The following is a 27319-nucleotide window of genomic DNA, read 5'->3' as shown; positions in this document are numbered from 1 at the left end:
TTCTTCACCAACACCACAACTCAAAAGTATCAACTCTTCTTTGGACTTCCTTATTCATTGTCCAGCTTTCACTTGTATATGAGGCAACTGAAAATATTGTGGCTTGGGTTAGGCACACCTTAGTTTTCAAAGATACATCTTTGTTCTTCAGTACCTTAAAGAGGTTTATGCAGCAGATTCACCCAGTGCAATACAACATCTGATTTTTGACTGCTGCTTCCATTGGTGTTGATTGTGGAACCAAGTAATATGAAATCTTTGACAACTTCAAGCTTTTCATCATTTATCGTGATGCTGATTACTGGTCCAGTTGAGAGGATTTTCATTTTATGTTGAGATGTAATCCATACTGCAGCCCCTGATAACCATTAATAAACTTTTGTTTCTATGCATTTGAATATTCTAGATATTTTATATAAGTGAAATGATACCATATGTGTCCTTTTATATCTGACTTATTTCACTTCCAAAACCAAACTCAGTGCCATCGAGTTGGATCCGACTCATAGTGACTCATCCTCGTTTTCCGAGATGGTATCATTACAGAAGTAGACTGCCCAATCTTCCTTCTGACATAAGGTTTTCAAGGTTCATCCATGTTACAGCATGTATCAGAACTTCACTTATGGCTGGATAATACTCCATTGTATGCATCTACCACACTTTGTTTATCCATTCATCTGTTGATGGACACTTGGGTTGTTCCCACCTTTTGGTTACTGTGAATAGTGCTGTAATGAACACTGTTACAAGTGTCTGCTTCAGCCAAAGCCTGCATTCTTTTTCACAATGGTATATACTGCCTCTAATCTTCCTAGTCATCAATATAAAGACTATTTGATATATTAAACACCTGGACTCTTGTAAATAATTGAGAAAACTTATTTCTTTATTGTGATTTTGGTGAAAGTTTACAGAGCAAATTGGTTTTCTATTCAACAATGTATACACATTTTGTTTTGTGACATTGACTGCAATCCCCACAATGTAATTGCACTCTTCCTACTTGCTCCCTGTGTTTACCATTTCCAATCATACTTCTTCCCCATCCATTCCTGCCTTCTGAGCTGCACTTTTGAGCTCCTTCAGTTGATTAATGAGTAGGTACTTCCCTAGTGTTATAGTTCACCTAACCGTTTGGTTGATAGTTGTGCCAAGTGGCAGGTTCAGTTCCAGGCTTGAAGGGTGTCTAAGGGCCATAGTCTTGGGAGTTCTACCAGTCTCTTATCAGATCAGTAAGCCTGGTCTTTTCTTATGATTTTGAGTTGCTCCACATTTTCTCCCACTCTCTCTGGAATGTCCTCTTGTGATCCCTTTCAGAGCTGTCAGTTGCAATAGCCACCATCTAGTTCTTCTGGTCTCAGAATCACAGAGGCCAGGGTTCATGTAGTCCATAAGTCCTCTGGCCTGTTTCCTTGTGTCTTTGATTTTCTTTACTCTTCTTTGCTCCAGATGAGGAAAGACCAATAATTGCACCTTAGAGGACTGCTCACAAGCTTTTAAGAACCCAGTCATTATTCACCAAAGTAAGATGTAGACAATTACCTTTGTGCAACAAGTTAGTGTTCCCCAAGACTATGGTTCTAGCCCCCAGACCAACCAACTCATTCCCTCAAGGTCTTTGGTTATAGCTAAGAAATTTTCAACTGAGAAAACCTATAAGGATATCTAATTCCATGCATATAACCCAGCTATAACACTCCTAGGTACACACTCAAAAGAACAGAAAATGTATGTCCACACAAAGACCTCTACAAAAATATTCATAGCAACATAATTCACAATAGTCAAAAAGTGGAAACAACACAAAGGCCCATCAGCTGATGAATGGATAAACAAAATGTGGTATATCCATACAATGGACTATTATTTAGCCATAAAAAGGATGATTTATTGACCCATACTACAACATAGAGGAGATCTGGTGGCATAGTGCCTAAGGCATTTGACTGCTAACCAAAAGGCTGGCTGTTCAAACCCACCAGCCACTCCTCGGAGGAAGGATGGGCAATCTCCTTCCATAGTGATATTGCTTCAAAACCCAAGAAGGAGTCACTATGAGTCGGATCCCACTCAATGGCAGTGCATTGCTTTTTTTGTTACTACAACATAGATGAGTGTACAAAATATTATGCTTAATGAAAGATGACAGTTACAAAAGGCCATATATTATATGGATCTCATTTATATGAAATGTCTAGAATACAAATCTCTAAAAACAGAAAGTAGATTAGTGCTTGTGATGGGCTGGATAGAGAAATGAATGGGGACTGACTGACTGCCAATGGGTTTGGGCTTCTTTTTGGAGTGATGAAAATGTGCTGAAATCAGTGGTGATGGTTATACAACTCGGTGAATATATTTAAAAAACACTGGGTTATATACTTTAAAAGGATAAATTCTATGTAATATAAATTCTATCAATAAAGTTATTGTTTTCTGTTTTAAAGGATGCTTAATGCATTTTGAACTTAGATTATGTGTATTAAATAAAATTCCTATTTGTTGTCGTTAAAGTCTCCAGGTCATGATGAAGGAAACAGGAAATAATCTGTGGTCACTTTGATTTTTTTACCTTTCAATTTGCAAGTAAGAGTAAACTAGCTTCACTTTTAGGTTGTATGGACCTAGTTAGTACATAGTCATTTATGTCGTTTCCCACTCAGAAGAAAGTTTTTCTTCACTAAGACCACAAGGGACAAGTGCAAAAGTTCTATTCTTGAGAAAATATCCTAATATTTTCCTTAAGTTAAAGTACCTTTCTATCTAAAATAATCTTGATTTTCTCCCATAACCAGGACCCTTGCGGCTTCCTTGCTGAAATCATAATGCTGAACAATATTTCTCTTCAACAAGCAAGGTAGCAAAAACTATTGTGAATTGTGGCAACATTTTAATGCCTTAAGAATAAACAATGAAGACAAATAACTAGTACTAGGGTAAGGAGCTCTGGTAGCATAGTGGCTAAAGCACTTGACTGCTAACCAGAAGGCTGGCGGTTCAAACCCACCAGCCACTCCTCAGAAGGACGGTTGGGCAATCCTACTTCCGTAGTGATACTGCCTCGGAAACCCAAGGAGGGGTCGCTATGAGTCAGGGCGACTCGAAGGCACATAACAACAACAGGGTAAGGACAGGGAGCTCTGGTAGCATAGTGCCTAAAGGCACTTGACTGCTAACCAGAAGGATGGCAGTTCAAACCCACCAGGCACTCCTCGGAAGGAAGGTGGGGCAATCTACTTCGTAGTGATACTTCCTCGGAAGCTCAAAGAGGGGTCACTATGAGTCGGGTCCGACTCGACGCGGCACATAACAATAACAAGGGTAAGGACATTCTTTAAACGTTTGCTTATTCTACTAATAACAGTAATATTAATAATTAACATGTATTGAGCAACTACAATGTGCTAAACAAACACTGACTTAGGTTTTTTATAAATAGAGTATTTCATTTAGTCCTCATAATAACCCTGAGGAAAGTATTCTTATTCTCATCTCATAGATATGGAAGCTGAGGCTCAGAGAGATTAAGTAAATTATTTGTCCTTGGTCACAAAGGTAAGTAAGAAAGTCCAAACAATAGCCCAGGTCTTTCTGCAGTCAAATATTCTTTCCTCTATGCCTCTACATTCCTTTTTAAAATGAAAAGGGAAGCTAGAAACTTGAACAAACTTGAACAAACTGAATAGACTCCTCTTCCTATCTCATAAAAGTAGTGCTTTAAAAATGTTGACTATTCCTAGACTCCAAGAGAGAAAATATGGAAAGGGGAAAAAAAAAAAAAAATCATCAGTAGCAAGGAGCAGTCAGCAGGCACAAAAGAGCCATGCCATGTCCCACATCTCATACATACATTCCTTCCTGACTTAACAGTTTTCCCACTGATTTTGAGTAGTATCTTAGGATGTCAAAATATAATGAAATGATCTCACTTTGGAAAACCCCAGAGAAGGACAGTTAGAACAACTGGAGAGGTCACTAGACCAGGAAGGAAAAGGAATCAGTTGGCAGGAAGTGGTGCTAATCTAAAAACATAAAACATCTTTAGCATTAACACTGCAATTCCACAGTACTTAATCTGAAGTTATCTTTGCATTCCCTTGTATTATTTTAATATTACAATATAAAAGCTGGTTCCCACATTACTCTCCATAGGTCTACTAGGATCTTAAATAAATAAGTGCTATATAGTCACCACTGACCCTCATTTCTCTCTTGCTAAAAGTCACAAATCCAAAGGATTATTCCAGAGTGAAACAACTAAATCAATTAGGAAATGTAGCATGTGGATACAACCAAACGTGAATTTTACGGTCAAGCAGACTGTGACTAGCAGAAATCCTAAATGCACCACTAAAACACACGATCCACCTTGTACTTCTCAGAACTACCCAAAACAAATTAAGACTGTAAGCCAACAGCACAGCGATAGATGGACAATTGCGAGGAGTCTCAACATACAGCAAAAAGGAAAAATAAGAGAAAAGTAGCTTAGAAGCTCGGCTCTCCTACCAAACAATTGAAATTGATAGGATTCTTACATTTGCACAAGATGAGCATTACGACGCAAGCGAGGAAGAAGTCACTAGGGTTGGCCAAATCAATAGCCCCAATTCTGGGGTCACCTTGTAATAATTTCTAATGGGAAAGAGCCAACTCAAGATAAAGTATGGTCTGGTTGGAGATTCTCCTGTCACTTCCGCAGGCGGCCCCAACAGAATCTTTGGAGAGCCCAGGAGAAAGATTCGTACGTGCGGAACTGGGGGTGCAAGGAAAGCGGCCATCCCCATCCAAGCAACCACCTGTGCGTGGTGAAGACCCTCGAGAGGGAGTTCTGTTGAAAGTGAGAAGCAACCCTCCGGACCAAGAACAGACTCTAGCTACTCACCCAACCACTGCCCCTTACGCCGGGTCTCTTGCCACCTCCCAGCTGAGGGCAGCGCATCCAGAGACCTCCGCCCCCAGATCCTGGTCTGCACCCACACACAGCTGTCCCCCAAAGCTCGCTGCTCGCTCCTCTGCCTGACAGCTGCCCTACCGCCACTAGGCGGTCCCCTATACCCCAGCCAGGGTTCCCCAAATCAGGATTCCACAATCCGTGGCGCCCCAGGCCTGCAGGATTTAGACCTTAGGATCTGGAGGGGTTTGGTCCAGTCCTCTCCCTCTCAGCGTCCTGGGCTCACCTCCCTGGCAGCTTGGCGCTCCTCTTCCAAAACTGCTTGCTGTTCTCGGAGGCCATTGCTCTAGACCGGGGAAGGTGTGGTGGGCGGGCCGGGGGGCGGGGGGCACCCGGCGAGACGCCCCCAGGACCCCGCAACCGGAGGGCCAATCCAGGCCGCTTCCCCGCCGCTGGTCACCCGCTCCCAGCTCTTGGGGGCGCCATCTTGGAAATGGGCAACCCCCAACCCAGCGCCGCTGCCATTGGTGGACTATGCAGGCCTCGAAAGGACGGACCAATAGGAAGCCGAAATCCTGCAGGCCGCTGAAGCCGAACGGTAACGTCAGGGGCCGGGCACACAGGTGGACCGGGAAGGCGGAGCTTGGACCAGTAGGGGAGGCGGAGCTGAAAGTTCCTACCCTCCGGGGAGGGTAAGAAACAGGTAAAGTAAGAGACCTATGGGAAGGAGGAAAGGGCTCCGTTTTCTCTGAGGGGGAAGGATGTCTCTTGGGTTCCTGAATCTAATATTTTTTAGGAAGGAGAGAGCTTGATAATGTATTTATGGACATAAATCTCTATCCTAAAAGTAAAGGCTTTTGTATTGGTTACAGCCCATTTTTAACATCTCCCAACTCAATAACTCTCTGGTTATTACCTTCACCTTTCCTTCTTGGGCTTGAGCTTTTTAATCTGTGAAGTAGGATCAATTTGGATTCCTTAGCCTAGAGTAGAACTGTTCGACACGTGAGTAACGGTTGATTCAGCAGTCTCCCTGGCCTCTGTTAATGGAACACTTGTAAAGGACTTGTGCTTTGGGTGAAATTCAAATGATCTCATTCTTGTTTCAGTCAATAACTCTCACTTTCTGACTATGAGAACTCAAATGCTGACAGTGTATAGGACTGACTAAAACCGCCCCCATAGGGTTTCCAACGTTGTAAATCTTTATGAAAGCAGACCACCTCATCTTTCTCCTGCGAAGTGGCTGGTGGGTTCAAACCGCTGACCTTTTGGTTTACCAGCCCAATGCTTTAACCACAGCCCCACCAGAGCGACTTTCTACGAAGACTTTTCCTCCGTTTTCAAGCTGTTTTCCTCCTAATTCCAGAATTAAGGGATTGTGTGAAAAGGGCTATTTTTATACTCTCCAAATCTTTCGTGCTTTTACAGACTTTTATCCTTCTCTCAGATAGTTACCTTTATGGGCTTTTAATGCCTCAAACAAAAGGCCCTCTATCCTTTTTACCATTTTAGCTGCCTTTCTAAGGCTCTTTTCTTTCCTAGGATGCAGTGGCCAGCACTGCACACTGAGCCCAGAGATGGATGTCCCGAGTGTTAGTTGAAGCTGATGTTTTCTCTTTATTCTGGACATCCAGAACTTGTGCTGGACTTTTGAACTTTAGGAAAGCTGTCGTTTTGAAGGAATGATCTACAGTCACTTCTATGTCACTTTCTTTGGTGGTAACTGGCAGTTCAGAGTTCATTCTCTTAAAGGTACCCTCTGAATTTTCTTTTCCTATGTAAGCTGCCTTATACGTGTCTACCTAGTAAGATATCTGCTACTTTCCAGCCTATTCACATTGCTTTAGAAATGTTTCAGAAGATGGCTCCCTATTGACTTGACATTTCACTATGTGGAAAGCAGAGTATAATTTGTGTACCTAGACATGTTTCTAAATATTCCTTTTCTTAATCATTTATCAAATGTTAAATAACACTGATACCCAGGGGATGCTGTTAACATTGTTCAACCCAGAGAACCCAAATTATTTCTATTCTTTATCTTCTACATTTAAGTCAGTTTTGAATACAAGACAGAAAAAAAAAATCCACCCCAGTCTCCTAGTGACATAAATTTTAAAATAGTCTTTGGTAGGAAATTCGAGAGTCATTGGATGCTTTTCTCATCACCACCACCATGACAAATCTAATCTGAACCAACCACATCTTTACTTGGACCATTATATCAGCTTCCTATTAGGCCTCTCTGCTTCTACCTTTTTCCCTCTAGTCTATCTTCCACCCAACACCCAGAGAGATCCTCTTAAAATACAGGTCAGATTATGTTATTCCTCTGCTCAAGACCTTGTAATGGCTCCCATCACATTTGATATAAAATCCAAATTTCTTAAATGCCTCATGTGATATGATTCTACTTTTCCAGTCTAATCTCATTCCACTCTTTTCCCTCCTTAATCCTCTCCAAACACACTGACTTTTGTGCTGTTCCTTGAACACTCCACGCATGTGCCTACTTCAAGGCCTTTGCATTAACTGTTTCCTCTGCTTGGAATTCTCTTTCCCCAGATATCAGAATGGCAATCTCCTTCATTTCATTTAGGAATATTCTCAAATGTCTTCAACTTGGAAAAGACTTCTCTGACCACCCATCTTAAATAGTGGGTTCCGGCCACTCTTTTTATTTATTTATTTTTTTAATAACACTTATTACTAAACTCACTGCCATCAAGTCGTTTCCAACTCATAGTGACTCTTCCTTGGGTTTCTCAGGTGGTATCTCTATGGAAGTAGATTGCCCAGTCTTCTGAGGAGTGCCTGGTGAGTTTGAACCACCAGCCTTCTGGTTAGCAGTCAAATGCTTTAGGCACTTAATGCTACTTGACGTATTATGTACCTGTTTGTTGTCTTCTCTGCCCATTAGAATGAAAATTCCACCCTCCTCGGGCAGGGACTTTGCCTGTTTTGTTCTCTGCTGTATTGCCACAACATAGATTAATGTTTGGCATATTCAAATCAAATCCATTGCTATCGAGTGTATTGAGTGTATTCTGACTTATGGCAATGCCGTGTGCTACAGAGTAGAACTGCTTCATAGGGTTTTCTTGACTATAATCTTTATGGAAGCAGATCACCAAGTACAAATACGGATCTCTTCCAGTCAGTTGGCCAGGGAGCTGTCTTCCAAATTTCTTGACATAGACCAGTAAGTGCCTCCAGCATGGCATCTGTTTGTTGAAACATCTCAGTGGATATTCTGTCAGTTCCTGGAGCCTTCTTTTTTTGCTAATTCCTTCAGTGCAGCTTCGACTTCTTCCTTCAATATTATCAGTTCTTAATCATATGCCACCTCCTGAAATAGATGAACATTGGCCAATTCTTTTTGGTATAGTGACTGTGTATTCCTTTCACCTTCTTTTGATGTTTCTGCATCATTCAATATTTGGCCCATAGTATCTTTCAATATTGCATCTCAAGGCTTGAATTTTTTCTTCAGTTCTTTCAGCTTGAGAAATGTCAACTATGTTCTTCCCTTTTTGTTTTCTAACTCCAGGTCTGCACATTTCATTATAATAACTGACTTTGTCTTCTTAATCTGTTCTTTGAAATTTTCTGTTCAGCTTTTTTATCTTGTCAATTTCTTCCATTTACTTTAGCTACTATCTGTTTAAGGGCAAGTTTCACAGTCTTTTGTGACAACCATTTTGGTCTTTTCTTCCTATCTTTTCTATGACCATTTGCTTTCTTCATGCATGATGTTCTTGATGTCATCCCACAGTTTGTCTGGTTTTTAGTCATTGGTGTTCAATGTGTCAAATCTGTTCTTCAGATAGTCTCTAAATTCAGGTGGGATATATTCAAGGTCATATTTTGACTCATGTGGTCTTGTTTTAATTATCTTCAGCTTCAACTTGAATTTGCATACGAGCAGTTGATGGTCTGTTCCACAGTCAGCTCCTGGCCTTATTTTGGCTGAAGATACTGAGCTTTTCCATCGCCTGTTGCCACAGATGTGGTCAGTCTAATTCCTATGTATTCCATCTGGTGAAGTCTACATGTATAGCCACCATTTTTGTTGTGGAAGAAAAGTATTTGCAATGAATAAGTCACTCATCTTGCAAAATTTTATGATGTGATCTCTGGTGTCATTTCTATCACCAAACCCTTATTTTCCAACTACGGGTGATTCTTCTTTGTTTCTGACTTTTGCATTGCAATCACCAGTAATAATCAACACATCTTGATTGCATGTTTGGTCAATTTCAGACTGCAGAAGTTGGTAAAAATCTTCAATTTCCTCATCTTTGGCTTTGTGGTAGGTGCATAAATTTGAATAATAGTAGTATTAACTGCTTTCCTTGTAGGAGTATGTATATTATCCTATCACTGAACACTGCACTTTAGGATAGATCTGGAAACATTTTTTTGTGGCAATCAATGTCACGCCATTTCTCTTCAGTTTGTCATTCCTGGCAGAGTGGATCATATTGGTGTCTGATTCAAAATGGCCAAAACCAGTCCATTTCTCTGGTAGCATAGTGGCTAAAGCACTTGACTGCTAACCAGAAGGCTGGCGGTTCAAACCCACCAGCCACTCCTCGGAAGGAAGGTTGGGCAATCCTACTTCCGTAGTAATGCTGCCTCAGAAACCCAAGGAGGGGTCGCTATGAGTCGGGGCCGACTCGACGGCACATAACAACAACAATGCCTAGGATATCAATCTTTATGAGTTCCATTTCATTTTTGACAACTCCTAATTTCGCTATGAGTCGGGGCCGACTCGATGGCAAACAACAACAACAACAACAATTTTCCTAGATGTATATGTCATACATTCAATGCTCCAGTTATTAATGGATGTTTACAGCTGTTTCTTCCCATTCTGAGTCATGCCCCATCATCAAATGGGAGTCCCAAAGGCTTTACTGCATCCACATCATTAAGGTCGACTCTACTTTGAGGAGGCAGCTCTTCCCAGGTCATATTTTGAGTGCCTTCCAACATGAGGGTGTTATCGGACCTAACACGGTCCCTGCCCAGTGCACAGTCAGGCTGAAACAGTTTACACACCGAGTGATTAAGAGGAGAGGAAATTATTTATTGCAAAGCGGCAATGCAAGGAGTAGGGGTATCCTGTACCCAGCTCAGACTCCCCGAGATGCCATCGAAATACTTTTGTAGATTTCAGGAAAGGGAGTTATGCACATTCACAAAAGGTTGAGGAATTTGGGGCGTGAAATGGTTGATATTGCACCTGGAGGCAGATGAGTCACACCAGCTTCCTGTCATCAGTTGTTAGGGGCTTGGGCAGAGGGGAGAGGGTCCGTTCCCATTGACTTTTGTTCCTTTCTGCTCTATTGCACAAGTCCCTGGGCCAGAGTTAATTTACATGTTGTTTTCTAAGACACTTTTAGCAAGTCCATCACCGGCAGGAAAGAGTGTTTTCCTTCCATTCAGTTCTTTAGGGAATTGAATACTTGCTTGTGGGGAAATAGTTGGGGGTAATTTAGTTTACTTATCTATTCCCGTGGGGGGGGTCTTATCTAATTATCTGTCTTAACCAGGGTGGGGGAAATAGTTGGGGGTAATTTAGTTTACTTATCTATTCCCATCCAGGGTCCTATCTAATTATCTGTCTTAACCAGGGTGGGGGAAATAGTTGGGGATAATTTAGTTTACTTATCTATTCCATCCGTAATACCAGAGTACCAGAGTACCAGAGTGGGGGCAATAATTTTTACTTTACTCGGTTTCAAGGGGGTTATCGTTCTGGAACTGTATCAGACAATGTTTCAGAGCTATTCATAATGTTATCCAGTGATATATCAGAGTGTTTCACTGCTATTCATAAGGTTTTCCCAGGTCGATTCTTTGAGAAGTGCCATCGAGTCAGATTCGACTTTCCTTCCAAGTCTGTCTTAGTCTGGAAGCTCCACTGAAACCTATCCACCATGGGCAACCCTGCTTGTATTTGAAATACCAGTGGCATAGCCTCCAGTCTTGCAGCAACACACAAGCCACCCCAGAATGACAAACTGACAGACAAGTGGTGGACAGAGCCATTAGGTGGATTCAAACCACCAACTTTTTGGTTAGCAGCTGAGCACTTAACCACTTACGCTACCAGAGCTCCCTATTTGGCACATAAAAAATAAGACCAAACTCACTACCGTTGAATTGAATCCAACTCATAGTGACCCCTCTTTGGGTTTCAGAGATGGTATCTCTACAGAAGTAGATTGCCCAATCTTCCTTCCGAGGAGTGGCTGGTGGGTTTGAACTGCCAGCCTTCTGGTTAGCAGTCAAATGCCTTATATATTGAGTGAGAGAATGAAGAGTATAAACAATTCATGTCTTCTGTGTTGTTCATAGGCGCTCTGGTGGCATAGTGCCTAAGGCATTTGACTGCTAACCAGAAGCGTGGTGGTTCAAACCCACCAGCCATTCCTCGGAAGGAAGACTGAGTGCTCAACTACCGTAAAGATACCTCCTCCGAAACTCAAGAAGGGGTTGCTATGAGTGGGAATCAACTCCATGGCAGTGAGTTTGGTTTGGCTTTGGTTGTTGTTCATACATATTTCTGATTGGGAATGATTATGGGAACCATGTTTCCTAACCCCTGGTAGGATGTGTTCATTTACTAAAAAATTCTGTAAGTTTGCCTATATCCTTTACTGAAGAACAGTGCTAATCACTTAGGGAAGATTGTCCTCTGCAGCTTCTAAAGAATGTTTCTGTACCCAGGGTGATGAGGGAGGGGAGATCAATTAATTAATCAACTTTGTCCATCAAAGGGGTGATAACTGTAGCAGCCAGATCACCCTCATATCAAATTTTGCCTAGCTAGAGGTGAAAATCACTGGTTTGAGGTTCCCATGGGGTCCTTGGAGCCCTTCTGATGGACTTCCGTAGTGGCAGGAACAGACTTGTCCACTAGACCATTGCTTCTCATACATTAATGTACATATAAATTGCCTAGGGATCTTGTTAAAAGCCTAGATTCCGAATCAGTAGGTCAGGGTGGAGCCTACAATCCTGCATTTCTAACAAGCTCCCAGGTGCCATGGATGCTGTAGATAATGTTAATAGCACTGAATGGTTCTGTGATCCTTGAATTTATCCCAAGGGTTTGATTATTTTGAAGCTGTAATTAGAGGACTCCCAGTGTTGTCTGCCTGCAGGTTTTCACCTTTTCCCTCCTTAACTTCATCTATTGTTGTTGCTGTTATGTGCCTGTCAAGTCTGACCAGACTCATAGCGACCCCTCCTTGGGTTTCCGTGGTATCACTATGGAAGTAGATTGCGCACTTTCCTTCCGAGGAGTGGCCGGTGGGTTTGAACTGCCAGCCTTCTGATTAGCAGTCAAGTGCCTTAGGCACTATGCTACCAGAGCTCCCTAGTAGTCCACCTTAATCAGCTCTGCTGATACCTATTCAGCATCATTGCAACACACAAGCCTCCACTGATAAACAGGTTGTAGCTGCACATGAGGTGTGTTGACATGGGTGGTAGCTGCGCATGAGGTGCCTTGGCCAGGAATTGAATCTGGGTCTTAGGCATGGAAGACAAGAATTCTATGGCACAAAGTAAATTTAAGAGAATAAGATATGCAGGGATTGCATGTGGACTAAAAAGAAGTGGGTGTATCCCAATGCTCAGGGAAAGTTTTATGGAAGAGGTAAGGCCTGAGTGGGGACACACAGGGAAAAAAAGAGAAAGGCCTGAAAAATAGTAGGGAGGTCATTTTAGAGCAGGAGCTCCATGGGGAAGATAAAAATAGAGAAAAAAGCCTTTGGACTTAGTTACAAAGAGATCACTGGTAGACTTTAATCTCAGCCAAGAAGTGAAGTGGAAGGAGGTAGACACTGTGATGAGAGGAAACCCACTGCCATCAAGTCAATTCCAACTCATAGGGATCCCCATCGGGTTTCTGAAGCTATAAATCTTTATGGAAGTAGATTGCCTCATCTTCCTCCCATGGAGCAGCTGGTGGATCCGAACCACCTACCTTTGGGTTGGCAGCCCAGTGCCTTAACCACAGTGCCACCAGAGGGGTGAGAATTCAAACAAGAAGCAGCCCTCCCAATGCACTGCAAAATGTGGACTGCCAAAGGGATGGTGAGGTGAAGCTGGGATTTAAGAGCAAGAGAGCTCTTCTAATACCTAAGCAACCACTGTTGTGGTTAGTTGCCATCAAAACAATTCTCACTCATGGTGACACCATATGTTATAGAGTTGAACTACTCTAGGGTTTTCTTGGCTGTAATCTTAACAGAAGCAGATCACCAAGCCTTTTCTTCCATGGCACCACTGGGTGAGTTCAAACTGCCAACCTTTATATTAGCAGTCAAGCGCAAACAGGTTTTGCCACCTATGGTCCTAAGCAACTACACCTATTCTTCACTTATCAACTATCTTACCAGACATTTTTGTATGTACAGCAATAGTAAAAAATCTACTGTCTGACTATGTTATGTATTAACAACGTACGTCTGTCAGTAATGAATACCCAGGTTTGAGGCAAGAGTTAACACTGGCTATGATGGTTAAGGTTATGTGTCAGCTTGGCTGGACCGTGATTCTCAGTGGTTTGGCGGTTACATAATGATAAAATTTGACAATTTTGTAATGATGTAGTCATCCTCATTTTGTGATTTGAGTGCTCATTGTCCGCTTTTGCATAACGCCAGTTTTCGCATAATGACCTATTCCTTGAAACCTGACCATGTAAATAATTGAGGAGTGGGTGTACTATTATTGTTAATTACCATTGAGTTGATTTCAACTCCTGGTGATCCCCAGTGTGCAGAGTAGAACGGTTCCTTAGGATTTTCAAGGCTGTGACTTTTCAGAAGCAGATCACCAGGCCTGTCTTCCAAGGCACCTCTGGGTGAGTTTGTACTGCCAACCTTTTGACTAGTAATTGAGTATGTAATCATTTGCCCCTCCCAGGAACTAAGCAACTAATAGGAACAACCAAATAAGAGAGATTGGTTACGTTAGAGAAGGCAAAGGAATAAGCAAAAGACTGAAGAATCAAGTGTTACTGGAGTAAAGAGAGGAAGAGAAATTAATTAGAGTTGGGGGAGGCAGGGGAAGGGTGAGGCCAAACATTAGATATTTCATCCCTAGGAATTTATTCTAAGAAAATAAGTAAAAAGGAGGTAAAACTCTGTGTACAAAGAAGTTCTTGTTTTCCTTGTAATCAGTAAGGGGAAAATGAAAATATAAATATAAAGGCTTAAACATGAGAAGGTGGTTACATGAATTATGGTTTGCAGTTTATAAACTTGATGACCATATTATCATATAATATACATTTAAATTTATAGATATAACTTTTTAAAATGCACATTGAAATGCTACATAGCACATGAGAAAGGTTTATGAAATGATGTAGAGCAAGTAAAAAGTAGAATGCAAAATGTTTTTCCCTGATTTCAATAAAAATATTTGAGTTTAGTCAAAGACTGGAAGAAAACATGGAAAAATTAAGCAATTTTGGTTAGATGATAGAATTATAAATCTTTTACTGTAAGAATTTTTCTTTGATGCTGCCATATTTTTATTATTATGGAATATATTGGTCATACAATAAACCAGGGGTTGGCAAACTTCTCCTATAAAGGGCTTGAAAGTAAATATATTAGGCTTTTCAGGCCAAATAGTCTCTGTTGCCACTACTCAACTTAACAGTTGTAGTGCAAAAGCCACCCTAGACTACATAAATGAGTGAGTATGTCTGTGTTCCAAAACCATTTTTATTTGTGAGCACTGAAATTTGAATTTCATATAGTGTTCACATCATGAAATATCATTCTGTTTTTCTTCAACCATTAAAAAATATAAAAACCGAACTTAACTTGCAAGACTTATAAAAACAGCATGCCAGATTTGACCCACAGGCAGTAATAAAGAATAAACAATAAAAGACAAATAACATATACACATATTCTATACCTATTGCTCAGACTAAGAAACAATAAACCTTAAGAAACAATTAAAGTTTCCTTTTAGCCTCTTCCTGATCCCGTTCCCTTTGCTCTCTCCAGTGGCAACCACTATCCTGGGTTCTATGTTCAGCATTCCCATGCATGTTGTAGGCTTTTACTACATATGTGAGTATCTATAAACAACATGTTTTTCATGTTTTGAAACTTTATAAATGCTATCACACTGTACATATGCTTCAGCAGCTGGCTTTGTTTGCTCAACATTATGTTGATACATGGAGCTCTAGTTTAATCATTTTAACTGCGATATAGTGTTCAATTATGTGAATATTTCTCAATAGTCATTTCTAGTCATTTGTTGTTTTGAGCAGTGTGACCCTTCCTTGGGGTTTCTGAGGCAGTGTCGCTATGGAAGTAGATTGCCCAACCTTCCTTCTGAGGAGTGGCTGGTGGGTTTGAACTGCCAGCCTTCTGGTTAGCAGTCAAATGTCTTAGGCACTATGCCACCAGAGCTCCCCAACATTGCTGTAGTCAACATTATTTTTACTCATTACCATGTGCAAAATACTTTCTAGTGAAGCCTTTTTCAAATTTCAACTATTAGTGAGTTAAGATTGGTACCTTTAATGAATAGAAGAGATAGGAATAATAAAGATCAAAGTGTGTTGTATGTAGTTTTGATAAGCATTTTTTTTGTAAAATTTTTGTTCCCACTTTACACACATATACACATGCATGCATGGATGTGTGGGTGTTATATATGTATGTATGCATAAATTATGTGTATATGATGTACTTGGTTGCAGTGTAAAATGTATTTCTTTATAAGAGGTTATGGTCAGAAAGTTTGAAACCACTTATTTAAAATACATACGTAGGAATGGCATTGCTGGATCACAAGATATGCACAAATTCAACTTTACTAGATATTGTAAAATGCTCTCCAATATGGATTTTCCAATTTATGCACTTCCTCAGGTGTAGTGCCTAAGATATTTGACTGCTAATTGGAAGGCTGGCAGTTCAAATCCACTAGCTACTCTTCGAAAGGAAGATTGGGCAATCTACTTCTGTAGAAAGATGTTTACTTGTGTTTTATTGACTATGCAAAGGCATTTATTTGATTATGTAAATCATAGCAAATTGTGGGTAACATTGAGAAAAATAGGAATTCCAGAACACTTAATTGTACTCATGAGAAACCTGTACATACACCAAGATCTTAGTCTTACTGGTTCTCCTTTGTAGATAATTTTGCTTTTTCCTGAACTGCTTTCAGCAGCCAGCACTCCTTGGAAGGAAGACTGGGCAATCTACTTCCGTAGAGATAACTGCCTTGGAAACCCAAGGAGGGGTCGCTATGAGTCAAATTGACTCGACAGCATTGAGTTTGATTTTTTAGTTTGGTTTAGGGGCAAAAGATAGTGATAGTTCCTGCTAGGTCACTGGTGAAGAAGAGCTAATTAATGAAACAAGATCACCGCTATAGACTTTATTAGCCATTTCTTTCTTTCCTGCTTGCTAAGGGGACTCATTTTGGGGGGGGGGGGCAACTGAGTTCTCCAACAGAGTAAATTAACGATTTTTCTGAGTCAGTTATGTCAATCCCATTCTGCTTTGCCAGAAACTTATTTTTCCCAGTCTCTTCTGCAGCTCTGGGTAGCTATGTGACCCAGTCCTGACCAATGAGTCAATGAGAAGAAGATGACCAGGAGTTTCTAGGAAATCTTTTGCTTCCTATGAAAGAGGAATACACAGAGGAGAGTGTTTTATTACACACTTGTATTTGGGAAACTTGTATGAAGCACTGTGGCACTCAGTTTGTGACCACAAAAGAAAAGCCAATGAACGTTTACATTAGGTAGATACACTCTTTGGAGAGATCAATCATGGGAGAATAGAAGGGCTGTGTATGCACAGGGAGACAGCTCAGCGGGGCAGGAGTGCATGGAAGGGAAGGATACAGGCAAGAGGTGAGCTGTTGCATTGTGGGAGATTGCAGTCAATGTCATGAGACAAAGTGTATGTGAACTGCTGTATGGAAGATGAATTTTCTTTGAAAAGTTCACCCAAATCACAATAAAATTTAAAAAGCACATGTAAAAAAATACATTTTGATTTTTTTTTTTTTTAAAGAAAAGCCAAGGGAATTATAGCTGCCAACCTAGAGCCCAGAGGAACAAGTAGCAATGAGCCAGTTGGAGAAGGGAAGGAAAGATATTTTAGGAAGTAAGAGCATTATATACATGAGAAGAAGTGCAGACACATGCTGGAAAAGTGAATTAGAGTCAAGTCATGAGGATTTTGTGTGTAATTTTTTGTCAGAATTACCTCAGTGAGTTGGGGTTGGTTTCCCAACTGTTGGCTGATTACCTCCCCAAAAAACCAAACTCATTGCCCTTGAGTTGGATCTGACTCATAGCAACCTCTCCTTGGGTTTCAAAGGCAGTTTCACTACGGAAGTAGATTGCCCAACCTTCCTTCCGAGGGCTGAAGCATAAAAGGCATGTTCTTGTTGCAAGTTCATGGGGACTGCTTGCCCCTTCCCTCACTGGCAAGTTAGAAGACTTGTTTTGGAAAGTCTCTACTTTTGAAGAAGAGATCTAGATTATGTGAGTGGGTAGGTAGGGGCTATTGGCTTGAAAAGTTGAGAGAGAAGGGACTGGTTCCTAAGCCTACAGCAAATGTTACTTCCTTGCCTTTGGAGGAATGGAGATGTGGCTGGTTCTGTCCATGTTGAGGCCTGTGTTCAACTCTCTCCCAGCAGCCCAGGTGGCAGATTGGCTGCATGGATGCTTGGCTGTGGCCTGAGCCTTAAGCCCCAGTATTCAGGGCTATGAGCAGTGGGACCACTGAGTCTTAGACATTAAGTACCTCATATTAATCCCACCAGCCTGAAATCCAGAGCCCCCTCCTAAGATTCTAAGAGTTTCTATGTGACTCAGAGTTTCTATGTGACTGAAGCAAGGAGTGAAAGGAAAGGGGACAGTGGACAAATCTGGTAAAGATAGAATTTTTCTCTAACTCCTTGAGGAAGAAGGCTGAACCAGATTTTTATTTCAAAATTTAAGAAAAGAGCCATTTCTTTCATTAAAGTATTCAATTATGACCCAAATTCATACTATGGTGTACAGAGCCAAGGGAAGGGGGTGAGAAGAGGTCATAAATTACCTTGATAGCTTTTTTTTTTTTTTTTTTAAAGTCAATGGATTTTTTGAAAGAAAATGTAGAAGGTATTTCTCTGAGAAATCAAATAGATAAATACACATAAAATACCATTTTCATTTCTAAAAATCTAATCAAATTGGCCTGCTACTGCCAGGCTAGAAGCAATTCAGTATCTGTTATTACTGGGGCTTTTCTGGCTGCCAGGGATGCCTCAGAATTTGGATTAGGCCCTGGTGCCAGAAACAGGGGCCAGCCTCTCACCTGCAACCATCACAGGGCTACTGATATCCAGCTCATGCAAGCCATAGAATGGGGCCTTAAGCCCACCAGCTCCTGCTTCTAGTTCCATATGAGTTGTAGACATCTTTACTGAGGTTGGGTGGGAGGCCCTAACACTTGGGGCCCGGTCCTTCCCCAGCTACGACACCCAGATGTCCATTTTCAAGGTCCTTTTACCTCCCTAGAATGCTCAACTGAGGAGTAGATGGTCTCCACACTCCCCACTACCTAGACAGCAACCTTCTTTTTCTTTTTTTACAAGGGACAATACCTTTATTTTATAAAGAATCCATACAAAATTAGGAGAAAAAAATCACTAACATCCTGATACATGAATATATTAGGTGAAGTATAAGCAAATAATTTATAAAAAGGGAAGTTAAATTGGTTGACAAATACTTTTAAAATGCTCAACTTCAGGAGTAATCAATAAAATACAAAAATTAGTGTATTGTTTTTTCACCTTCTGTTATTGTTAACTGCTGTCGAGTTGGTTCCAATTTATGTTGTTGTTGTTGTTGTTATGTGCCGTCGAGTCGGCCCCGACTCATAGCGACCCCTCCTTGGGTTTCCGAGGCAGTATCACTACGGAAGTAGGATTGCCCAACCTTCCTTCCGAGGAGTGGCTGGTGGGTTTGAACCACCAGCCTTCTGGTTAGCAGCCAAGTGCTTTAGCCATTATGCTACCAGAGCTCCCAATTTATAGCAACCCTTTGTACAACAGAACGAAACACTGCCCGGTCCTGCACCATCTGCACAATCCTTGCTATGTTTGAGCCATTGTTCCAGCCACTGTGTCAGTCTGTCATGTTTAGGGTCTTCCTCTTTTTCACTTTACCTCTTCTTTACGAAGCGTGCTGTCCTTCTCCAGGGACTGGAGTCCTCAAAATGACATCTTCGTTTTTTAATACTTTAAAGAGGTGTTTTGCAGCAGACTTACCCATGGAATAGTCATTTGATTTCTTGATTGTTGCTTCCATGTACATTGATTGTGGATCCAAGTAAAACAAAATCTTTGGCGACTTCACTCTTTTCTCGTTTTATCATGATGTTGCTTATTGGTCAATTTGTGAGGATTTTTATTTTCTTTGTAACAAAAGAAAGGTATAATCCATACTGAAGGCTACAGTCTTTGATCTTCATCAGTAAGTGCTTCAAGTCTTCTTTGCTTTCAGCAAGCAAGATTGTGTCATCTGCATATCATAGGTTGTTAATGAGTCTTCCTCCAATTTGATGCCACATTCTTCTTCATATAGTCCAGCTTCTCAGATTATTTGCTCAGCATACATGTTGAATAAATTTTCTGAAAGGATAGAAAGAATAAATTAAAATAGTGAATAATTTTTAAATATAATACCAAATGCTGGCAAATATGTACTAAAATAGGTATGCATATATATATTTTTGTGGAAGAAGGAGTTAGTAATAACCATTTGGTGTTTCATTTTTACCTAGTATTTTTAAATTGTTTCCTTTCTTATTTTAAATTTATTTTCTTAATTCAGATGTCTGTTTATGTGTAATGTATATGTGCTTCTATGTATATGTGTTAATACATGTGTATATGCGTTATATATAATATAACATATATTGTTATTAGCTGCTGTCTCTGACTCATGGTGACCCCAAGCACAACAGAGTGGATCATTGTGATCCATGGGATTTTTATTCTCTGATTTTTTGAAAGTAGATCACTGTTATTATGTAAGTTATGTATAATGTGATATAATATAAACCATATTTTATATACACCCACCCCACTCCTGTCAAGTCAATTCCAACTCATAGCAATCCTATAGGGCGGATTAGAACTGCCCCATAAAGTTTCCAAGACTGTAAATCTTTATGGGAGCAGACTGCCACATTTTTCTCCCACAGAGTGGCTGGTGGGTTTGAACCACTGACCTTTTGTTTAGCAGCCGAACTCTTTAACCACTCTGATCCTCATATTCATACACACACAGAGAGACACATACATATAAATATATATTGTAGTTGCTAGGCCCCAAATTGGCCCTCAATAATCCTCACCTCCTATAGTCCCCTTCCACATTGTACCAAGGTTGATATGTATGACTAATTGAATATACAGCTGAAGTGGTGGAGGTCATTTCTGCGATTACATTATAAAATATACTGCAGCTTCTGTTTTGGTTGCTCTCTTTCCTCTTTGAATCAGTTGCCCTGGGGAAAACTAGCTGCCATGTTGTGAGGACACTCGGGCAACCTACAGAAAGGCCAACAAGGTGAAGAACAGAGGTCTCTGGATAACACCCAATAAGAAACTGAGGCTTCTTGCCAACAATCATGTGAATGAGCTTGGAAGAGGATTCCCTCCCCTAAGTAGTACGTTCAGATGACTGTAGCTCAGCAAGCAGCTTGCCTGCCACGTCCTGAAATGATGCTGAGCCAGAACCACTAAGCTAAGCTACTTCTACATTCCTGACTCACAGAAATGGTGAGATAAATATTTGCATCACAAGCTTCTAATGTTTAATAATTTGTTACACAGAGATAAATAGTTATCTAACTATCTAACAATTATCTAACTATTTAAACGATAGTATTTTGTAGGGGGAAGGCGCAATCAAATTTATTTAAAGGCTTATAAATAAATAAATAAATAAATAAGCAGTAGTATTCTGTTCCACCCTTTCTTAGCCACCCAGACATTTTCCCCAGAGGCCAACTGCCCAAATGCTGGATTGCCACCACCAAACTTCTTGTTATGAAAAGAAAATAATTCTCTATTTTTAAAAACTACTAAACTACTGTTATTTAGGGCTCTGTTCCTTTCAGTCAATGCATTCTTAACTGATATAAGTGCCTTATGCTTAAAAACGTATAATGTGCTCATTGTCAATATTCCTTCCTCTCCCTGACCCACTGATGCAAAAGATGTAGCTGAAAGGAGCTTTCAGCAACATCTTCTGCTGGGTTCATGAGTCAAATTGTGATAGCATCTGAGAATGCAAGTTTCTTATTGTAATTGAGTAAGTTTAAGGTGCCATCAATTCTAAAATGTACCATTATTTTAGGTACCACTGAGAGAGAAATACTACTGTGAAGGAGCCTTAAAATAGCCTTAAAAATCTAGGTCCTTGGCATAAGGAGATATCTTTGCAAAAAAATGCAGGCCAGACTCCATTTTTGTTGTTTACTGCTCATTCTGAGTTGACACTCAAAATTCAGCTAGCTATAATGTTTCCGGAAGCCTGTGGGCTCCCCTCCCCTGCCCTCCCTTCCTCTACTGCTTGCTCACAGGAAGAGTACTTACTCAGACTGGCCCCAAAATATCCATAGATTAACAAGGTGATTGACTCAAACTTTATGATTAACAAAACAGTACTTAAGGGATCTCACAATTGCCTGTTGTTGTTTTGTGCCTGACTGGTAACGTTGTTGTTGTGTGCATCGAGTGGAGTCAGACCTGACTCATAGCGACCCCTCCTTGGGTTGCAGAGGCAGTATCACTACAGAAGTAGATTGCCCCATCTTCCTTCCGAGGAGTGGCTGGTATAGTATAATTTTGTAAATGTCAACCAATCTGAATTTTCCCTTGTTAGTTCCTGAGTTTTCTGTACTTAAACCCTAAGAAAAATTCCTCTTGCTGGAATATTTTTGTGAATCCTCACAATATGCTGCCTGATGCAGTTCATTCTATTCTTTCAATCAGACTATTTGCTTTAATTTTAACAGAGACTCCAATTTGCTCTTTGACACTAATTTTTTTTTTTTTTTTAATTGTGGATTGGGTGAAAGTTTACAGAGCAAATCCATTTTCCGTACAACAGTTCATACATGTTTTATTTCATGGCATTGATTGCAATCCCCATAATTTAATTTTTTATGAAAACACCACATGGAATTTTAAAACTATGCTTGAATGCTTTCTTAGCATTTCAAATTTTTATATTCTGATTATCAAAAAGAATTTTTAATCACATTTCAATACTTAGAGGAATGCTTAATCTCAGGAATAATCAATGAAATGCAAAAAGTAAAATAAGATCCTTCTTTCAGTGTTGACATCCTTATCATATGCTTTTGTCTTCATGCCGTTGCCTTATAGTAACAAAATGGTTGCTGAGGCTCCAGGCATCACAACCATATTAAAGGCAAGAAAAAAAGAAATAGGGGTGGTGTCAGCCACATAATCCTCTTTTCCAGGAAAAATAAAAAACCTTCCTAGAGCCCCCAGCAGGTTTCTGCTTATGTGTCATTTGCTAGAAATATGTCCCATGGGCACCATTGATATAAACAAATATCTAGAAAAGCAAATATTTGCCCAGATCTGGGCTCCTTGCCATTTTGAACAAAAGCTGACTTATGTTAGCAAAGAAAGAAGAAACAAGTATTGGGAAGGAAGCTAATGTTATCTGCTGCAACACAGCTTAATAAATAGTAGTTACCCTTGACATAAAGTAAAATTAATGATAGCAAAAGACTTATAAGTATAGTGCTTACTATGTAATAGCCATTGTTTTTAGTATTTTAAATATATTCACTCATTTAATCCTCACAGCAACTTGATGAAGTAAATGCTGTTACTATTCTTGTATTATTTTAGTATTTTTCATTGTACTTCATATGCTCACAATTAGATTTATTATAATCTATAGTTTATTACATATTTCTCATCAGTCTATGCAAAGTTCTTTCATTTACTTTTCAAATATTAGTTATTTTAAGAATATGATACCCACTGTCATCAAGTTGATTCCAACTCATAGCAACCGTATCGGACAAAATAGAATTGTCCCATAGGGTTTCTAAGGGCCGTCGAGTCGAATACGACTCATAGCGACCCACCCTAAGTTTCTGAGGTGATATCTCCATGGAAGTAGATTGCCCAGTCTTCCTTTTGAGGAATGGCTAGTGGGTTCAAAGCACCAACCTTCTGGTTAGCAATCCAGTGCCTTAGGCACCATGCCACCAGAGCTAACCTTAAATCTTTATGGAAGCAGACTGCCATATCTTTTTTCTGTGGGACCATTGGTGGTTTCAAACTGCTGATCTTTTGGTTAGCAGACTAGTGTTTTAACTAATGCACCACCAGGGCCTATTTTTAATTGTGTGTCTTCTTTTGGTACTTAATTTTTCACTGAATTTTACATTTCTAAGACACATCTATATTGTTGTGTGTACCTGTAGTCATTCCATTTAATATTTCACTTTGTGAACATATAGCTGTTTGTTGTGTTTAATTGCCATCAGGGTGGCTCCGACTCATGGCAACCTCACGTACATCAGAAGGAAACATTGCCTGGTCCTGCACCATTTTCGTGATCCTGATATTCTGGGATGTGCTGTGGCCACTGTGTATTTTGAGTACTTTCCAACCCAGGAAGGAGTTCTGGTGGTATAGTGGATAAGGCATTTTGCTGCTAACCAGAAGGTCAGCGATTTAAACCCACCAGTTGCTCTGCGGAAGGAAGATGGGGCAATCAACTTCTGTAAAGATTTACAGCCTTGGAAACCCAATGAGGATTGTTATGAGTCAGAATTTACTTGATGGCAGTGGGTTTGGTTTTGGTTTTTTGGTCCAACCCAGGAGTCTCATCTACCAGCACTGTTGTGATTCCCAGGATTTTCACTGGCTAATTTTTGGAAGTAGATCACCAGACCTTTCTTCCTATTCAGTCTTAGTCTAGAAGATCTGCTGAAACCTGCCCACCATGGGTGTCCCTGCTGGTATTTGAAATACTGTTGGCATAGCTTTCAGTAGCGTAACAACCCATAAAGCACTACAATATGACAAACTAACAAATGGGTGGTGGACATAGCAGATTGTTCACCCTCAAACAACTTATCAAAGTGTCTGTTACTTCTTACTGACTTTCTCTCTGCTGGTTACTAACTGGTCTAACTCTGTAAGATCTGTGTTTGCTAATAGCTTTGCATGTGATTTGAGCATTTTTCCCAGATTTTCTTCAAATGACTGCATGAGATCCTGCATCTTTTGCAAGATTTGCAATAATGTTCACAAATGATCTGCTTTGTGTGGTCAGTTATTTACATTGGGCTACTTGGTAGTGCAAACAAATAAGAAGCATTGGTAGTTGGAAAATAGGGCCTTCGTGATAGAAATGAAGCCAGAAATCACATGATAGAATTTTGGAAGGCCAATGACATCCATTGCAAATGCCTTTTATCAACAACGTAAACAGCATCTACGCATGTGCACCTTGCCAGATAGAATACACAGGACTTTAAAATACTACACTTGTGGAAAAGGAGCCCTAGTGGCACAGTGCCTAAGGCATTTGACTACTAACCAAAAGGCTGGTGGTTCACACCCACCAGCCACTCTGCAGAAGGAAAATGGGGCAATCTACTTCCATAAAGATTTACCATCTCAGAAACCCAATGGGGGTCACTATGAGTCAGAATCAACTTGATGGCAGTGGGTAATGAACATCTGTGGAAAGAGGCAATAGACAAGCTCAATACCTTCAGTCAAAACAAGACTAGGAGCTGACTGTGGAAAAGACCATCAATTGCTCATATGCAAGTTCAAGTTGAAATTACAGAAAACTAAAACAAGTCCACGAGAGCCAAAATATGACCTTGATTATATCCTACCTGGATTTAGAGACCATCTAAAGAATAGATTTGATGCTTTGATGGCCAAAAAGCAGACAAGTTGTGGGATGACATCAAGAACATCATACATGAAGAAAGCAAATGGTCATTAAAAAGACAGGAAAGGAAGAAAAGACCAAATGGATGTCAGAAGAAACTCTGAAACTTGCTCTTGAATGGAGAGTAGCTAAAACAAATAGAAGAAATGATGTGAAAAAAAGAGCTGAGCAGATTTCAAAGGGTGGCTCAAGAAGACAAAGTAAAGTATTACAATGAAATGTGCAAAGACCTGAAGTTAAAAAACCAAGTGTGAAGAACATACTCAGCATTTCTCAAGCTAAAACAACTAAAGGAAATATTCAAGCCTTGAGCTGCAATATTGAAGGATTCTATGGGAAAAATATTGAAAGATGCAGGAAGCATCAAAAGAAGATGGAAGGAATACACAGAGTCACGGTACCAAAAAGGATTGGTCAATGTTCAACTATTTCAGGAAGTAGCATATGATCAAAAACCAATGGTACTGAAGGGAGAAGTACAAGCCTCCAGGAATTGATGGAATACCCACTGAGCTGTTTCAACAAACAGATGCAGCACTGGAAGCACTTAGTTGTTTATGCCAAATAATTTGGAAGACTGCTACCTGACCAAGTGACTGGAAAAGATACATATTTGTACCCATTCCAAAGAAAGTGACCTAACAGAATGTAGAAATAATTGAACAAAATCATTAATATCACTGTGATAGTTGGAGCTGTGTGTCAACTTGGCTGGACAACAATTCTGTGTGGTTTAAGCAATTGTGACGTGGGTTGTTCCAATGATGGGATCAGATGGATATGTTTTGAGCAGCCAATCTGTTGAAAGGAAGTTTCCCTAAGGGTGTGGCCTGCTTCCAGTATATTTATGGACATCCTGGGAAAAGAGACACTCTTCTGTGGATCGGGATTCTTTTGTGCTGCCTATAACTGTCTGTGAGTGAACGATCCACCATTCAGCCTGGAGATCTTGGATTTGTCATTTGTTGGAGTCAATTGCCAGTATACTGCCTGTTAACCTTGAGCTCTTCAGCCCCTGCAGCTGCATGAGTTAGGAAAAGCCTCCAGCTTGACATTTGATCCAAGAACTTGAGACTTGCCAGCTTCTATAAGTGTGTGAGCCATTTTCCTAAGATTAATTTCTCTTTCTCTTTCTCTCTCTCTATAAGCTTTACTGGTTTTGCTTCTTTAGAAAACCCAGTCTAACACATTTGGTACCAAGAATGGTTCTAGAGAGACAAAATGATAAGGATGGGCTTCCTAATTGGTTCTCCAATTTGATTAATTGTAAAGGCACCAGTGACCCTGCCTCTGTTAGTAAAGAGGGCCCTGCTAATCTGTGGCATGAGGTGGCAACATTAATGTGCAAAATAGCACCACCAATAGATCAAGTACTTGTGAGAAGTGAGGCTCTGGGTGATCGGATATTTGATACTTTTCTGCATGAGGAGTGTAAGGAAGCTGGTTGGTTGGTCCTACATACACTAGACAAACTGATGAAGAGCGAGATGAGTTCAGGCATGCAGAGGTCACAGCTTAAGTGCCACATAAAAGACCTCGATGTTTCCAGTTGTGCTCTGAAAGAAAGCCTATTTCTTCTAGTAACAGAGCTGATATTGCCAAAAATCAAACCCGAGTCTTATTGTAAGGGTGGTTGAATTACAACGCCAATTAAATTGCCAACCCAGAATCGTGTCTGAAGTTAAAGTGAGGGCATTGATTGGAAAAAAATGGGATCTTGAAACCTGGAATGGGGATATATGGGCAGATAGTCAGGAAGATCAGGATATATAGCCTGTAAATTCTGTTGAATCCCTCCCACCTGAAAGGATTACTGTAAAACCATTATCCCCTCCACCTCGGTTTGATGGGGTTAACCCAAATGTTCCTGCTGGGTCATTGCCTGAGGCAGAGGCCATGGAATACATTGCTGAATATTCTCAGGAACTACCCCAACTATCCATTGTTGCTGCTAGACCTATAACTAAAGTTAAGTTCAAGCGAGCCCCAAAAGGTGAAATACAAAGTGTGACTGAGGAGGTGGTATGCTATACCCAAAAAGACCTACTTAATTTTGCTAACATGTACAGACAGAAACCTGGAGAATGTGTATGGGAATGGCTACTAAGGGTGTGGGATAATGGTGCAAGGAATGTAACATTGGATCAGTCTGAGTTTATTGATTTAGGCCCACTAAGTACAGATTCTTCATTCAATGTTTCAGCTCAAGAGGTTAGGAAAGGATGTAATTGTTTATTTGATTGGCTTACTGAAGCATGGATTATGCAGTGGCCTACCTTAAGTCAAGTTGAAGTACCAGACCTGCCTTGGTATAATGCAGAAGAAGGTATCCAGAGGCTTAGGGAAATTGGCCTGTTAGAATGGATTTATCAGATTAG

The 27319-nt window shown here is 40.4% G+C and overlaps 1 protein-coding gene across 1 annotated transcript in view; it reads right to left on the bottom strand.

Annotated features, from left to right (window-relative positions):
• TBC1D22B (TBC1 domain family member 22B) overlaps positions 1 to 18382 on the bottom strand; it is a 116540-nt gene extending 98158 nt beyond the window's left edge. The window contains exons 1-2 of the mRNA XM_042780750.1: positions 18280 to 18382; positions 12327 to 12471 (exon numbers count right to left, since the gene is read on the bottom strand). Of these exons, the coding sequence (XP_042636684.1) occupies positions 12327 to 12471; positions 18280 to 18382 (248 nt within the window). The remainder of the gene's footprint in view (positions 1 to 12326; positions 12472 to 18279) is intronic.
• Positions 18383 to 27319: the final 8937 nt, after the last annotated feature.

This window comes from Orycteropus afer, unplaced genomic scaffold, assembly GCF_000298275.1.
Source record: "Orycteropus afer afer isolate SDZICR_OR568_19922 unplaced genomic scaffold, OryAfe1.0 scaffold00059, whole genome shotgun sequence".
NCBI classification, from domain to species: Eukaryota; Metazoa; Chordata; class Mammalia; order Tubulidentata; family Orycteropodidae; genus Orycteropus; species Orycteropus afer.
Note: the sequence above shows the minus strand (reverse complement) of the source record. Positions and strands in the feature narration are given on the sequence as shown.